Source organism: Linepithema humile, chromosome 8 (assembly GCF_040581485.1).
Source record: "Linepithema humile isolate Giens D197 chromosome 8, Lhum_UNIL_v1.0, whole genome shotgun sequence".
Classification (NCBI taxonomy): domain Eukaryota; kingdom Metazoa; phylum Arthropoda; class Insecta; order Hymenoptera; family Formicidae; genus Linepithema; species Linepithema humile.
In genome coordinates this window covers 5,443,683-5,460,337 of record NC_090135.1, presented here as the reverse complement: position 1 = coordinate 5,460,337, position 16,655 = coordinate 5,443,683, and the positions used below count along the sequence as shown (strand labels likewise).

The following is a 16,655-nucleotide window of genomic DNA, read 5'->3' as shown; positions in this document are numbered from 1 at the left end:
ATACTGGAACGAGCACGCCTTTGTTCTCGACCGGTCAGATGGAGATAGCTGTTTGGACCCGGATCTCTCTATCTAACCAACAGTCTCGGTCACGTGTTCACAGCTACTATTAGTTCTACAAACATTCGCCTTCATAAAAATAAAATTTTATGCTTTCAAATGAAATTGTTGGATAATTATAAAATTTATATGTTGAAATATATTTTTATATTATAAAATTATTTAATAAAAACAATGTATATTGTTTAATAAAAATTGTTAATATATAACATGTATGTATACATATATATTAAATAAAAAAACTTAATACATTTAAACACTTCTATATTTTATTTGTTTAAATATATTATAATTTTGTTACATTTATTAATTATAATATCACAATTAAATCACAATTGAAATTAAAGTAAAACAAAATTAATATACATTTAAAATAAAATATATAATTAAAATAAAATCAAATAACAAATCACAATTGCCTCAAATTAAAATATTGCACAATGCACATTGTGACTAAAGAAAAACGAAGCAAAATAAAGATGAACAAGAAGCGATTATACGTGACTAAATAAAATAGTTTTATGCAATTTTGCGCGTTTTGTTCCACGATCTTTTAAATGTCGTTCTGTCATTTTTTTATAAAAAGTCAAAATGCGAAGTTTTATATACTTCATTGCTATTACTTTAATTATTTGAATTTCATGCAAATCTTCACTTCCCGTATTATCAAGAAGAGGATGTTCAGGTATAAATAATTGTTTTATTTTAGGCAATAATAATTGCATGACTCTGATTACAATATTTTGTTTAAAAGAATTATTCTGTATGTGACCTGAAGCTAATTCTATTTTGAAAGCTTTTTCTGTAGTTTGAACAATTTGAAACGCTACATTTGACGGATAATAAAGTTTTCCTCGATTAACAAAAGAAGTGAATGAATTGTATTTATTGATATTAATTGCATAAGTATGAAATGTATTACATCTTTCCATATTTCTTTCTATTAAAATATTTATGCAATGATGGCAATGTATTTCAGTAAGAAGTGTACGAATAATAGAACCCGTTATATAATATAAAATATTTTGTTGAAGAAACGATAAATTTACATTATCTATTAAATTTGATAGGGCTTGCAATTCTTCTTCATTTATATTTATACAGTTATCATCATGTATTGTACGTTTTGGCGTTCGAAATTTTAAAATAGAGGGTACTTCGTAATTGTCACTTAAACAATTTGCATTAAAACTAGCACGTACAGAATTACGAAACAAAAGTTGCCGTAAAGCCCATTTAAACTGTAATGCATTAGGATTATCATTCCATCCACCACGTCCTCTTATGCATGAAAAAAATAATTCTAAATGATCTTGAGAACACTTATATGCTAAAAAATATCGTAAAGCGTTTACTTCTTTGTACAATAGATCGTGTGCTAAATTGTAAAAACTTTGACAATTTATAACAAATCCTAGTGCAAAAGTACTTCGAGAATGGACAAAAATATTAATGTCATTTATTTTTAAACTCGAAATGTATGTGATGCTATCATCAAAAAATTGTTTGACTAATTTTAAGTTGTTAATCGTCATAGGTGACTTAAAACCTGTACCAAAACCGTTTCTTGTATTTATCGTGTCAAATAATCTATCAATGATACGAATAAATTCTGTTGTTGCTTCACTATTTATAAAGTTTTTATCTCCACTTGTTCTAAGAAAATCTATTGCATCAGCAACACCACTACTTAATACCTGTGCTGTCAAAAGTACATTCATTTTCTTATTTGAAAAATTAACGTGATTATAACTTAATTTGTTAGCAAGTTTTAAATCTGCTTCTTCTTGAATTGTATGCAGTTTTTTTATATAACTGAATGAGATTAAGCCAGCTTTAGATGAAATATTTGTTTCTGCTAAGGCATTACGTGCTAATTTAACCATGTGACATGGATCCATTATACAATAAACATTTGACTTATTTTGTGGATGTTTAAAAAAGGTTTTTATATTGTCAGTAGATAGATTACATCCAAGTAATTTAAACGTTGAAAGGTTTGTTTTTGTTCCATCACATGTTAATGAACGTACTATTACGCCTACTTCATATAATTTTTCAATTGCACATTTTATTAGTTGTGCTTGCATATTTGCATTTATTTTGTTAATAAAAAAATGCAATTGGGCATTTAAACTTATTTGTATATGAAACTATTTGAAAAACTAATACTTCTGTAGCTAAATCTTGAGAATCAATATTTAAGATATCACCATAATCAACATAGCCTCTGTTTTTATCGGTTTTTATATCATGTATAATTTGAGTACGAATTGCCATTGAGTCAAATATTAAAGCTACATCTTTCAAAAATTGCTTTTGTGGTATTTCTGTTTCTAAATATTTAAAAATTTCCGAAAGAAAACCTACTTCACAATTATAATTTCCAAGCCATTTTCGTAACATCGACGGATGTGGTAAACACAATGTTTCTCGAAGCGTGTCATATCCTTTAGGACTATAAAAATATAGTGTTAATGCAAATTGTTTCATTTCTTGCGTGTATCGTCTTTGCGTTGAAACAACATTATTATTATGATATTCATTTAAAATAATTTGTAACTTAGAATCACTAAAATTATTCAGTAATATTTTTTCCAGATCTGTGTTTGTGTCATGATTCGTTTTAAACGTTTCAACAATGTTCCGTGTTGTTTTAATAATTTTTTCTCGACGATGTAAACGTTTTTGTAAAATGTGTATTTTTTTCAATAATTCACCTTCTCTTCGCTCTTGTTCTGTTGCCGTCTTTATTACATTAGAATTAAGCATGCAAATATCCATTTGTTCATCCACTTGTTTATCTAATATTTTTTTAGTTGTTTTTCTCTACCAAAATCAAATAAATATTTTATACACACACGCACATATTAAAAATATTAAGATATATATTTAAAGCTATCACACACATCTGTACGTAATGTTACAAATGCCTTAAAGCGTTCTTTCACTGCTTTTCTATTTATTGAAAAGAAAGAGAAAAAACACATTTCAAAGCATTTGTAACATAAAATAAACTCCAGTCTCTTTGGATAAACTATAGTGTGTATATTCTCAATATTGTTCATTTCTCAGTGACATCAAATGTAGCAGTCTATTGTGAGATGCAATGAATGACAAATTAACTTTAATGACAAATATATTTACTTTTATGCTTCTAATTATATTACCAACTTACAATATGTACAAGTATAAAAGCGTAACTAAATATATATAATATACATAAAATTGTGTATATATCAATATTCAGATAATTGAAACAATCGCTGAATTGAGTCGTAGATACATCCCGATTAATCAGATTCAAATATATATATATACACAATCGATTTCAATTATATACACACATTGATTATACATACATATATATATATATATATATATATATATATATATATATATATATATATATATGTATGTATGTGTATTTTATAATAAGAATCCAGACAGAATGCATGTCTAAAATTGGAAGAAGATCCTAGAGATCCTGAAAATGTGTCTGTTATAGACAGTATCTGGGAAAAAATTTATTTTTACAATAGTAAATTAAAATATTTTCAATAAACCATACCTCAATATTCTCTTTATCTGCATCATTGCTAGATGTTATATAAAAAATTGACGGACTTGCATCTTTGAATAATACATTTTTTGCTGTTCGTAATACATAGGAATCATGTGAAAAATGCTTGCTACATATATATGTGTGCTGTTTTAAGGGCAAGTCCAACAAATCTTTTGGTATAGACATTATCCATTTTTTATATTTTTTATTATCTTTCATAGGAAAGCTGAAAAATATTTATTAAATACTATAAAATGTACATACACAGCACATGCACACACGCACATAATTATACATATATATCTATATATATTTATACATTATAAAATATAAATAATATATTTATCAATTTTAATTTTAATACCTGTGAAAAGAAAATTCCATATTGCTATCGCTGCTGTTTAAACAATTTTTTAGGCCACAAATTTTTCCCATGCTTGACAGATAAATAACAAATTGTCCTATATGTATATAAATGGTATATATGTATGCGCAAGGCGAATGTTTTCAGCTAAGAGAGTAGACGAGATAGAAAGAGAAATCCGGTACCAAGTCGCCGCCTTGTCTGACCGTTTTGTCGAATGGAGGGGGTAGTCTGTGCTCCTTCCAGTATGGTATATAGTTCAATGGTTTTGCGCAATACATAACCTCTAAAAGTATTTTTTTTAGAATTTGAGCCTGTCAAAAATTAATTGTTTCCTAATTCCTGAACTAGCAATGGATATAAATATATAATATGGCGCTACAATTATATAATAAGTGATTAAAAGATAAAAAATAAATCGATATAAATCAGAAATCGATATAAATCGATATTTTCTAATATATAATGTTGAACTGGGATTCTTAACATCTTGAAGATAATTTTACTTAAAGATAGTTTGACACAGCTACACACGCAATTTAACATCAAATCTCTTCAACACACTCTCTTATAGCGTTTTCGATTATACAGGATTTGAACGACCCAAGATTGGTTAATGACGTCATTGCAACCTCTCCACCAATGAAAGACTTGCATTTATAGTAAAATAGTGATTGATCAACCCTAGATCGTTCAAACCCCGTTTATTCGAAAACGCTATTAAAGACAACGTGTAGACGGGGCATAAGATTTTTCGATAGTCGCTCGACAGACAGCGCCAGCAATTGGCTGTCAGCGATACATCGATGTATCGCTACTCGAGCGATATGATTAATCGTTACTTCCGTACGAAGCCGGATGCGACGAAAGTGCCAGAACATGCTCGAACATAAATCCGGCTTTCTTTTCGAAGCGACATGTAAAACGGCATTCTGTTCGGAGCCGGCGTTAGGGTCAGTCGAAGTAGAGTCGTCAGTGAATTAAATCTAATCTCGCGAGCGGTTAACTTGCAATAATTGTATTCTACATCGGGTAATAAAGACCATTTATCATACTGTTAATAAAGAGATTTATTCGTATTCTTGACATACATTTACTACAGTCGGAGTTACACCAATCGGAGCACGTGGTTTAATTCAAACGAGTGACGGACATTTTGCTACAGTGCACGCGGTGTTCTAAGCGTTAAATTATAGTCGGAACTAGATTTACATTTGTCCAGTCGTTTTATCGTTTGTCGAGTAACTTTTAATACTATCTACACGCTTGGACTTAGTACGATAGTATATAAGCTATCGGCAGTACACGTTGTCTCATCAAAAAGTTATGCAAAAATGAATAGACAGAAGGTATTAATAATGTTTGACGATATTTTTAACTGGCAAAATTAATGTGATTTATAAATATATTTTGTTAAATTTTTTGTTGTAATTTTGAAGTGTGTGTGTGTGTGTGTGTGTGTGTGTAAAATTTTTATTACAGAAACATGGCTGACAAAAAATTATCTGTTTCTCCATTTTTTAACACAGTTTTTATGAGTCACGGGTAAACTTCCAAAAAGCTATCACCTCCGATTTGGCTGATATTCAGCCTAAATACTTATTTTATCTAGTAAATAATATTCCCAAATGGATTTTTGGCGCAAATGCTCCCTCCGCCTCCAGCCCCCTTCAAAGGTAAAACTATTTTTGTTAATTTTTCCAGAAAGTGTTCATTGTACGGATAAAGTTGTCAAACAAAAAATGAAGCTCATAAAAAGCTCTACAAATAAGGTCGTATATATATTTTACCTAACACCAATATTTTAGTCGTTGTTATCAAAAAACTTGTAAAAGCCACCGTAGGAGGGGCGGTACCCATTGCATTCACGCGTGCACTTTACAATGCGAAGCGAGGATCCACATAGGTTTACTTTCTACGCAAAGCGAGATTCAATGCAGACCCTATGTGTATAGTGTTTTGATGATGGAGCCCCCCGCAGGGGGATGGAACACACTGCCTCCACGCATACACTTTCCACGCGAAACGAGGTTCTACATGGGTTTACGAATTTCTACGCAAAGCGAGATTTAATTCAAACCCTATGCGTATAGTTTTTTGATAGTGGAGCTCCGCGCAGGGAGACGGAACACACTGCCTCCAGATTTTTGATAATAACGGCTAAAATATTGGAGTTAGGTAAAATATGTATATCACAAAAATTCATAAATGATAAAGTCTGGCTAAGTTCCAAAAAAGACACTCCAATATGTTTATATTTTAATAATTATCTAAATTTTTAATATATTACCAACATGAAAAGTAACTGATATATTATTCAAGGTGCAAATTCAAAATAAACATATATGAAATATACATAAAATGTATAAATAAAACGGATCAAAATTTGATTCTAGAAAGTAAGTGATATATTATTCTTAGTGCACATATAAAATTTTAAAAAATTTAATTAAAATAACAAAATATTTATTAAAAAATACAAAAAAACTTGGCGCTGCCACACTGAACAACATGTTAACTTACATAATGTCAATTAATTACATTATGTCAATTAATCATGCTAATTATTGCATTATTACTAATTTTCATTGTTTCATAATACTTTGACGTGTAAAGAGTGGTGGAGGGGTGGATGGGCCCCACGACGGGGGGAAGGGGGAAATGGCACGAAGGGCTGCGCTGGGAAGAGGAGGGGAGGGTTCGAAGGGGATGGGCGAAGCCCGTTGGCAGCGCCAAGTTTTTTTGTATTTTTAAATAAATATTTTGTTATTTTAATTAAATTTTTAAAAATTTTATATATGCACTAAGAATAATATATCACTTATTTTCTAGAATCAAATTTTGATCAGTTTTATTTATACATTTTATGTATATTTCATATATGTTTATTTTGAATTTGCATCTTGAATAATATATCAGTTACTTTTCATGTTGGTGATATACAGGGTGATTCAGAACAACCCAGGTGTCCTTGCACAGACGTATTCCTGAGTTAATTCTGAGACGATTTTTCCTTTACAAAAATTTTGTCCGCGGCTTATTTTTCAAGTTATAAAAGAAAAGTTATCAAATCACGGGACGAATACAAATAATGGATAGAAAATTGGATAGGATTGTGTTGACTTTTAAATGAAACTTTTTAGAAAAGATATATAGTTGCATGTTGCAAATTGCATAATTTTTTCGAAAAGTAACTATGTGTTTTTTTAACACCAATTAATTCATCTCATTATTCTGCGCATAAAAGTATTAAAGTACAATTACCAAAAATTAATAGTTCACGAAATATTTTATATTTTATGTCAAATTATGCTACAATAAAGTATAAAATATCTTGCAAATTATTGTTTTTCTGATAACTCTACTTTAATATTTTTATTGCAGTATAATTAGAAGAATCATATGTAGAAAAAATCATATTATTCTATTCAAAAAAATGATGATGACCTCTTTATATGACCTTGAAAAATCAATTTAAAAAAAAATTAATTTTATCATTATTTGTCCCCTTTTAGACCATACAACTTTTGTCTGAAACATTTTACATAATAATGCGTGATTTACAAGATATTTAAGGTGGGCAATTAAATTGGGACACCTTGTATATTATTATTACAATATTAACATTTTGGAGAAATATACTAGCAAAATAAATTTAGTTATTTCTGGTTTCATCTGGTATCAATTAATAATGTAATTTGTAATAATTCGTGTCTTTTTTGTTTCTTTCCTAGTAAAAATGGTTTTGATTTTGTCATAGGAATAAAAAGAAAAATTAATATTTCTGTATGTGATTCCATTTTTTTGCAACAAATAAAGTGGAAACATAAATCTCTATAAAAATATATTTCTATTTTATTAGTATTCAGAGCTTTTTTGAATAAATGCCTGAAATATCTTGTTCCATGATATGTAAATAAACATCCGCATAAATATATATTTTGTAAACCTGCACCTAGATGCACATGAATTTATCAGGTATAAACAGTTCTGGAATTATACTTTTATAAAATTTTGAGTACAGAACGGGTAAGCTCAGGCATTTTTTTGAAACCTTTGTTAAATGTCATAATTATCGACTGAAATTCTTGATAGAGAAAAATTTAATATAAGGAAAGGAAAGTGTACATTTTTGATAAACTATATGAGAAAATTGTATAGTATAGTAATAATAACTTGATAATTTAACCTAATTTGCAAGGTAAATGAATTTACATAAGAATCTTATAATTGAATCAGGTAGCGTATCTTATCCAAATCAGCAAAATGCTTGAGCGGTCTACTTTGATGAATTTTGTTTATTTATCTGTTTCTCGTAACGTTAATTCTAATATAGAAATGAAAAATATGACTATTTTGCTTAATATTTTTAATGGTGAAATATTCAAAATCAAAAATATTTTTTTTAAATTTATGTCCAGGAATTTACATGTATTCGTTCCACTGTGGCGCCCGGCCGCTGGCGGCCGAGCCGCCGATAGCTCTGGCTCAGGAGCGTTTTATATAAGAAATAGGCTGGATTGTTGAGGCATCTCTCAGGAAATCGTAACATTTTCTTCGCTACATAATGTTTATTTTTATTAATATATTATTAAATATATATATATATTATGTATTAATGAAAATAAACATTATTCATGTAGCGAAGAAAATGTTACGATTTCCTGAGAGATGCCTAAACAATTCAGCCTATTTCTATAATAATATAAAACACTTCTGAGCCAGAGCTGACAATAATAACAATAATAACAAGATTAAAGAATATTATTTTTTTTTCATACTTTTCAGAAGTTTTTTTCATTCTTTTCGAGTTATTTTATATCTTTATCTGACATATTTCGATATAAAATCTAAAATATCTCTGAAAATATTAAGTGTTATCGATAATCTTACCGTAATACTTTTATGAATAGAAAAATGAAAATCCCCGTAAATTTTAATGATAATGATAATATCCTAAGCGTCGCAAATTATTTACTCGCCCCTGGCCGACAGAGGAGAAAAATAAGGAGACGATGTTTCTTACTTTCATATTACCAACATCACTTTTTGACCGCTTGTATCTCTGGAACAGCTAGACCGATTTTAATTTTCTTTCGCTCAAATTACTCGTGGCGATGCCACCTTTCAGGATATGCTATGTATTTTTTTTTAATTTCTTATATTTTAGTTGTTACAAACTCCCGAAAAGTCGACTTTGAGGGCGCAGGATAAGAGACTTCCCAAGCAACATCGAGTCGACTGTTTATCGATTAAGCCGGCAGAAAAAGCTTACAGTTGACTGTAAGTTTTGACTTATTGCCGACTTATAGTCGACTAATAGTCGGCAAATGTCCCGATAATTGCCGGCTTATAGACAGTGTAGTCGGCTCTTAGTCTACTGTTTCTCGACGACTCTCAATCGACTTACTTGTCGATTGCCAGTCAACTTTAACTGCCGACTTTTAGTCGACTTCAGGTCGGCTTTTAGTCAATTTTACGTCGGTTGTAATTATTACTGATTTTTAATTTAATATATTGACATCTCAGCTAAAACACAAAATGTAAACGTTACCAAATAGTAAAATAATAATTTTTTTATTTAATTAGTTGACCATTTGGTGTTTTCGACATTTTGTGTTTTAGCTGGGATGTCAATATATTCAATGAAAATTCAGTAATAATTACAGCCGACATAAAATTGATTAAAAGCCGACTTTAAATTGACTGATAGTCGGCATGGGGATATACTCGGAAATACACACGAAATTCACACCCACCGGAATTGAATAAGAATTAAAAATAATGGCATCAAGAGCGAGGAGTATATAGATTATAGGGATTGCAGGACTGCAGCAGTTGGCATCAAGTCGACTGTGACAGTCGGCAGATAGTTGACTGGAAAAAGTCGACTTACAATCGACAAATAATCACTAATGTTGCTTGGGTTAGTAGTGTCATTTTTTGAACTTGGCCGGAGACACTACCGTGTCTCCTGATAGGACCTTATTTGTAAAGCTTTTTATGAGCTTCATTTTTTGTTTGACAACTTTTTCCGTACAAGGAACATTTTCTGAAATAATTAACAAAAACAGTTTTACCTTTGAGGGGAGTTGGGGGTGGAGGGGGTATTTGCGCCAAAAATCCATTTGGGAATATTATTTACTAGATAAAATAAGTATTTAGGCTGAAAATCAGCCAAATCGGAGGTGATAGCTTTTCGGAAGTTTATGCCGAGTCACTATTATACATATTAACAATATAATAACTTTATTAAAAGTTATTAAATTGTTTAGTTTTATTGCTTATGATTTATTTCCTTTATTTTAAAAATAAAAAATGTTGACTTATTCTCGAATATTTTATATAATATTAGGAGAAAAAAGAACACCACAATGCTTTGGAAAAAAAGCGGAGAGATTACATCAAAGACAAGTTTGACAAGCTCAGAGACACCGTACCAACGCTGTCAGCAACTGCAAGTAGAGAAAAAATTTTAAAGAAATCAATAGATTTTATCAAAGAAAAGCAGCAGACGAACCTAGAGCGACGGCGGCGTAACAAGAATCTCAAGCGACAAAATCTTGCTCTCAAAAATCAAAGTAATTATCTCTTTCTTTATGTAATAGTAGTAGTATTCCTTTATTGTTTTCTTTGGGATTCCTCTTGTAATTAGACTTACAACTAACTAAAGGATTTCTGTAACTTTTAATGATGTTATCAAACGACGCGGTAGTAGTGGGATCGGACACGACAGCGCGCGCGAGATGAAAAGTTATTATTGTCGCGTCGCTTTTTTGTGCCGTCTTCCGCCCAATTCGTCGCGAGCAGCAGTCGCGCATTTCGGGCAGGCGATGGGCCGTACACCCAGATGTGTCAACAACGGCACGCGTGATCGCCACCGCCGTTACGATCAGCCCACTGCCCGATCGCGCGCTTATTGGCCAATCTTTTTTAATTAATTACTCAAAATTTTACGTGGTTGTTTGCAAAATGGTATAGGACTTTTTTGTTCAAAATAACGAGATCTACTTGTATCTTTTCGGTGAGACATCTTATGACAGACACCCTGTATATACAGGGTGATTCAAAATAACCTGATGTCCTTGCAATGCCATATTCTTGAGACCTTTACAAAATTTTGTTCAAAGCTTAGTTTTTGAGTTATAATTGAGAATAGTTTGCTACTTACGAGTCTGATACAACGGACAGGCAGGGACGGTGCAATGCGTCATGAGACGATAGTAAACACTTGACAGTCTTATACGTTGCGCGTCCCTGCCTGCCCGTTGTACCGAACTCGTAAGTTGCTACCTATTTTCAATTATAACTCGAAAACTAAGCTTCGGACAAAATTTTGTAAAAAGAAAAATCGTCTCAGAATTTGCTCAAGAATATAGCATTGCAAGGACATCAGGTTATTTTAAATTACCTTGTATATACAAAATGTTAAAGATGCATATATATTTTTTGTAGAAAAAATATAAATTTTTACAAAAAACAGTGCAATCACACCAAAAAAACCTTGCAAAGGTAAAAAAAATATGCCAAATACATAAAAAATATTCCAACTTGTACGCAACAAAAAGTTTAAAAAAAATTATCTCTAAAAAATATTATTCAAAAAAATATTACCTTTAAAAAATAATAATTAACAAATAACTTATTCTAAAAAATAGTTTGAAAAAATATTTATATCAAAACTAAATATGAAATCAATAGTCACTTAGCCAAGTATATAGAAGCAATTCAATTTGCGAGGATTTGTAATTTGAAATAATATTTGTTATAAAATCAATCTTACATTTGCAAAAATATTACACATTATAGATTCTCTTCATAAAATTAAAACTTATTTTATTTTTATTAATAGAAATCTGATTTTCAAAATAAGCTCAACTCATACAAAATAGTATTATTTTAATACAAAAATACTGTCATCTTTAAACCAAAAGACTGTTATACAAAATAGTTGTATTAATTTTTTGTTACAACATGATTAAAATAGTGGAACATATTTAAATATAAAAAGAATTTTAATTATAAAAAGACAAATTTAAATATAAAATAAATTTTTAATTAAAAAAACTTGGCGCTGCTAAATTTAAAATATAAAAGATACATTAATTAAATTAGCATATGTTCAGTATAGTAGCGCCAAGTTTTTTTAATTAAAAATTTATTTTATATTTAAATTTTATAATTAATCTTTTTATAATTAAAATTCTTTTTATATTTAAATATGTTCTACTATTTTAATTACGTTGTAATAGAAAATTAATACAACTATTTTGTACAACAGTTTTTTGGTTTGAAGATCACTAAAAAATTGCCTAAAAATTCAGACACATTTTTGTCTAAATTTTCAGAGTTGGGTGCCTGAAAGTAATTTCAGACAATCTGTCTTAATTATCAGGGTAGTTTCTCTGAAAGTTCAGAATAGTGACGCGTCTGTCTGAAATATTTAGAATTGGTGTCCAAAAAATTAAACAACATATTTGAAAGCAGCAACTGTCTAAAATTTCAAACATGCTGTGGTTTTATAACCCGATGCGTGGATGTTCTCTGCAATTTTTCTGCTTTTTTTTTAATTTGGATAGCTATGTTTCATATATATGCTCAGATATTGTCAGCTGTATAACATCTTGTCGGAATTATAGTAGAGTATAAAAAGCCTTGCCTCTTAGCAAATTAATCAAAGCAAATTATTATTTCACTGGAGAGTAGGATTTCTTATTGTAAATCTGATTGGACTATACGCTTATAAAATAAATTACTTTTTCACTTAATACTTTCTGTTAAGTTAGTGGTGGAGCCATGTTTAAATGAGCTATGTTTATGTTTCTCTATTTCAGACAAAAATAACAAGTCTAAATGTTTAGATACTAAAATTAGAAATATTTAGACAACTGGTTAGAAATTCTAACAAAAGTGTTTAAATATTTAGGCATTGAGATCAAAAATATTCAGACTAACTGTAGCTAGAAATTCAGACAACTGTGATCAGAAATTCAAACAACGGTCGCTAGAAATTCAGACAATATTCTGTCCGAAAATTCAGACAATGTAACTGTAAGAAAACTTCAAACACTTTTGTCTGAATTGTCAGTCAGTAATTTTTTACAGTGATGACAGTGTTTTTGTATTAAAATAATACTATTTTGTATGAGTTGAGCTTATTTTGAAAATCAGATTTCTATTAATAAAAATAAAATAAGTTTTAATTTGATGAAGAGAATCTATAATGTGTAATATTTTTACAAATGTAAGATTGATTTTATAACAAATATTATTTCAAATTACAAATCCTTGCAAATTGAATTGTTTCTATATACTTGGCTAAGTGACTATTGATCTCATATTTACTTTTGATATAAATATTTTTTCAAACTATTTTTTAGAATAAGTTATTTGTTAATTATTATTTTTTAGAGGTAATATTTTTTTGAATAATATTTTTTAGAGGTAATTTTTTTTAAACTTTTTGTTGCGTACAAGTTGGAATATTTTTTATGTTTATATTTTTTTTAACTTTGCAAGATTTTTTTTAGTAAAATTATGTATTACTGCACAGATATTTTGCATCATATAATAAATACGTAATGATAGATAACGTCATTAAAAGTTACAAAATAGGCCCCTTAATCTACTTTACTTCTTTTTTGTTTTTTTTTGCTGTGCTGTTCAGCCATACTTGCCCATATTTACACGTGCTCTACACACATTTTTTATGTAATATAAAAATATTTGCAGATTAATTTAAAATTATTTTTTAGTTTCTTAAATTATATTACAAAAAGCTTTTGCTAATTTTATAATAATTAGTGCTGTGATATTTTTAAATTCAATTTACAAAAAGAAATCTGAGACCTCTTATATTGAAAACTTTACTTTATTCTTATTTATTTTTAAATATCTATGGAACATACATTATTGTGAAGTAGGTAAAGAACGTTAACACTACATTGACAAAATAAGCAAGAATGGGATGTTATTTGTTTCTTCTTTTTAATTGAATTTTTTTTTCAGTTTCTGTATTAGAAAAAATCATCAGTGATCACCATGCCAAACTGAAACGCCAAAGAGACCCTATTCCGGATTTGAGCGATTACAACGATAATGATGAAGAATTTTCTGATAGCGAAGTAGAATATTATAATTTATCTTACAATTAGACATGTAATCCAACAATTAGACATATTCAACAATTAGACGCAATCCAATATTTTTTCTCACAATGTTTTATTGCTTTAATAATAATTAGTAAATTTTGAATTACATGTGTAAGATATTTATGAATATACAGATGAATATTGTCATAACTTTTTGCGTATAAAATTTATTTTTTTTTTTTTAAATTTTGTATTAAATGCACCTTGAATCCATCCTTTCCTATCCAAAATAACATACTACCTTTGTGTAAACCTGCTATGAAGAAATTGGATGTTTTTGATTGAAACGGCTTACTGGTTATAGTTCATGTTGTCGTTACAGATCGTTGAGCATATAATTAAAAATATAATTAAATGTTATTAATTATTTTTGTATACTACTATTGCCATGTATTAATCAATACTACTACTATTACGTATCATTTGTATATATAATCTCAAAACCGTTTTAATTCCTCATTATTATACAATTTAGGGAATTCAGGAGATCCACATTCAATATGGGTTTTGTGATAAAAAAAAGAAAGAAAACTTCTTTTTTCTTCAGGAGTAATGTAAGATTATCTTTTATTAGTTATTGCCCAGTCTAGATCGAAGGATAATCCTACTTGTGGCTCATCCAAGTGCATGGTTTGACAGGTTAAAATTATATTAAAGTTGACTTCCAATCGTATCAACCATATTAAATAATTTTTTTTATTCAATTAAAAAAAATTATTTGATATGGTTGATACAATTGGAAGTCAACTTCAATATAATTTTAACCTGTCAAACTATGCACTTAAAAAGTTAGCGCTCAAAAATCTTCGAAATCATGGTTATATTATACATTTTTGCAAATATCAGTAAATACCGTAAATGTAATGAATATCCGCGTCTGATCCAACTGATAAACACGGCTTTTGATCGACTAAAATTAAATCGAGAGGAAATCCGCTACGTTCGGGGCCACCTTGTGTATATATATATATACAGGGTGTCCGTTAATTGCTGAATCACCTCTCGGGTGTAGGTAGAGCGGTTTAAACCGAATAGAAAAGTCCTTTATCATTTTGCGATTTTTGCAATAATTAATGAGGAATTCATTAAAAAATATCGGCTAATTTGCGTGAGTTTAAGAGCGCGGCGAGAAGAGACCCGTGGTGATACAGCCCATTGTTATTTGGTTACTAGGCGCACGATAAATCGTTGGGACGAGCGCTCTATAAATGACAACGGCACATACGAGCGGTGTGTAACGCTAGATCCTTGCGTCCTAGCGACGTAACAACGGGCTGTCTCTTCTCGTCGCGCTTTTAGATTCGCGCAAATTGGCCGATCTTCTTTAATTAATTTCTCATTAATTATTGCAAAAATCGCAAAACGATAGAGGACTTTTCTACTCGGTTTAACCCGCTCTACCTGCACCCGAGAGGTGATTCAGCAATTATCGGACACCCTGTATATGTATATGTGTACCAAGCAGCACAAATGTCTTTTAGATATCTAAAAGTGCCTAAAAAATTTTAGACATCTTTTAGATGTCTTTAAGTATTTGTGCTGTCTGGGTATATATGTATATATATATACAGGGTGTTTTATAATGTCCGTGCCAACACTCGTGTGCGAATAGAGTGCGGTAAACTGAATAGAAAAGTCCTTTACCGTTTTGCAATTTTTGCAATAGTAATTGAGATATTAATTAAAAGGGATTGACGAATAATCGCGCGTTGCGCGTAGCTAGATCGTGGGCTGTACACTCTAAACGTGACAACAACGAAGATCGCATGGCAACGAAAAATAACACGTAGCGAGAGCAGGAGTGATATGCGTTGTTATTTTTCGTTGCCATGCGATTCTTATTGCTGTCACGCCTAGAGCGTACAGCCTACGATCTAGCTGCGATCAACGCGCGATTATTCGTCAATCCCTTTTAATTAATATCTCAATTACTATTGCGAAAATTGCAAAACGGTAAAGGACTTTTCTATTCAGTTTACCGCACTCTATTCGCACACGAGCGTTGGCACGGACATTATGAAACACCCTGTATACATAATAATATATTCATACAGGGTGTCTGGCAATAATCGCCCCACCGGTCATATACAGGTAGAGGAGGTCAAATCGAGTAGAAAAGTCCTTTACCATTTTTTAATTTTTATAATAAGTACTGAGTAATTAACGAAAAAAGATCGGCGAATCCGCGCGAGTAAAGCGCGCGCGGTGAGAAGGACGTCCCACTGCTACGCGATCACTAGGACACAAGGATCTAGCGTTACGCGCCGCTCGTATGTTGCCATTGTCATTTGTAGAGCGCTCCTCCCAACGCTTCATCGCGCGCCTAGTGATCGCATAGCAGTGGGATGTCCTTCTCGCTGCGCGCGCTTTACTTGCACGGATTCACCAATCTTTTTTCGTTAATTACTTAGTACTTATTACAAAAATCAAAAAATGGTAAAGGACTTTTCTACTCGATTTGACCTCCTCTACCTGTATATGACCGGTGGGGCGATTATTGCCAGACACCCTGTAT

At 30.4% G+C, this 16,655-nt stretch overlaps 1 protein-coding gene across 1 annotated transcript; it reads left to right on the top strand.

Annotated features, from left to right (window-relative positions):
- The first annotated feature begins 4,887 nt into the window (after positions 1-4,887).
- Positions 4,888-14,326, top strand: LOC137001542 (protein max-like). The gene is made up of 3 exons (XM_067360602.1): positions 4,888-5,338; positions 10,345-10,570; positions 13,998-14,326. Exons 1-3 carry the CDS (start codon positions 5,324-5,326, stop codon positions 14,141-14,143), a joined length of 387 nt encoding a protein of 128 aa, XP_067216703.1. The 5' UTR covers positions 4,888-5,323; the 3' UTR covers positions 14,144-14,326.
- The last annotated feature ends 2,329 nt before the right edge of the window (positions 14,327-16,655 follow it).

Coding starts and splice junctions, on each gene's coding strand:
- LOC137001542 (XM_067360602.1), top strand. Junction 10,571..13,997: donor TCTTGCTCTCAAAAATCAAA/GTAATTATCTCT, acceptor TTTTTTTTTCAG/TTTCTGTATTAGAAAAAATC.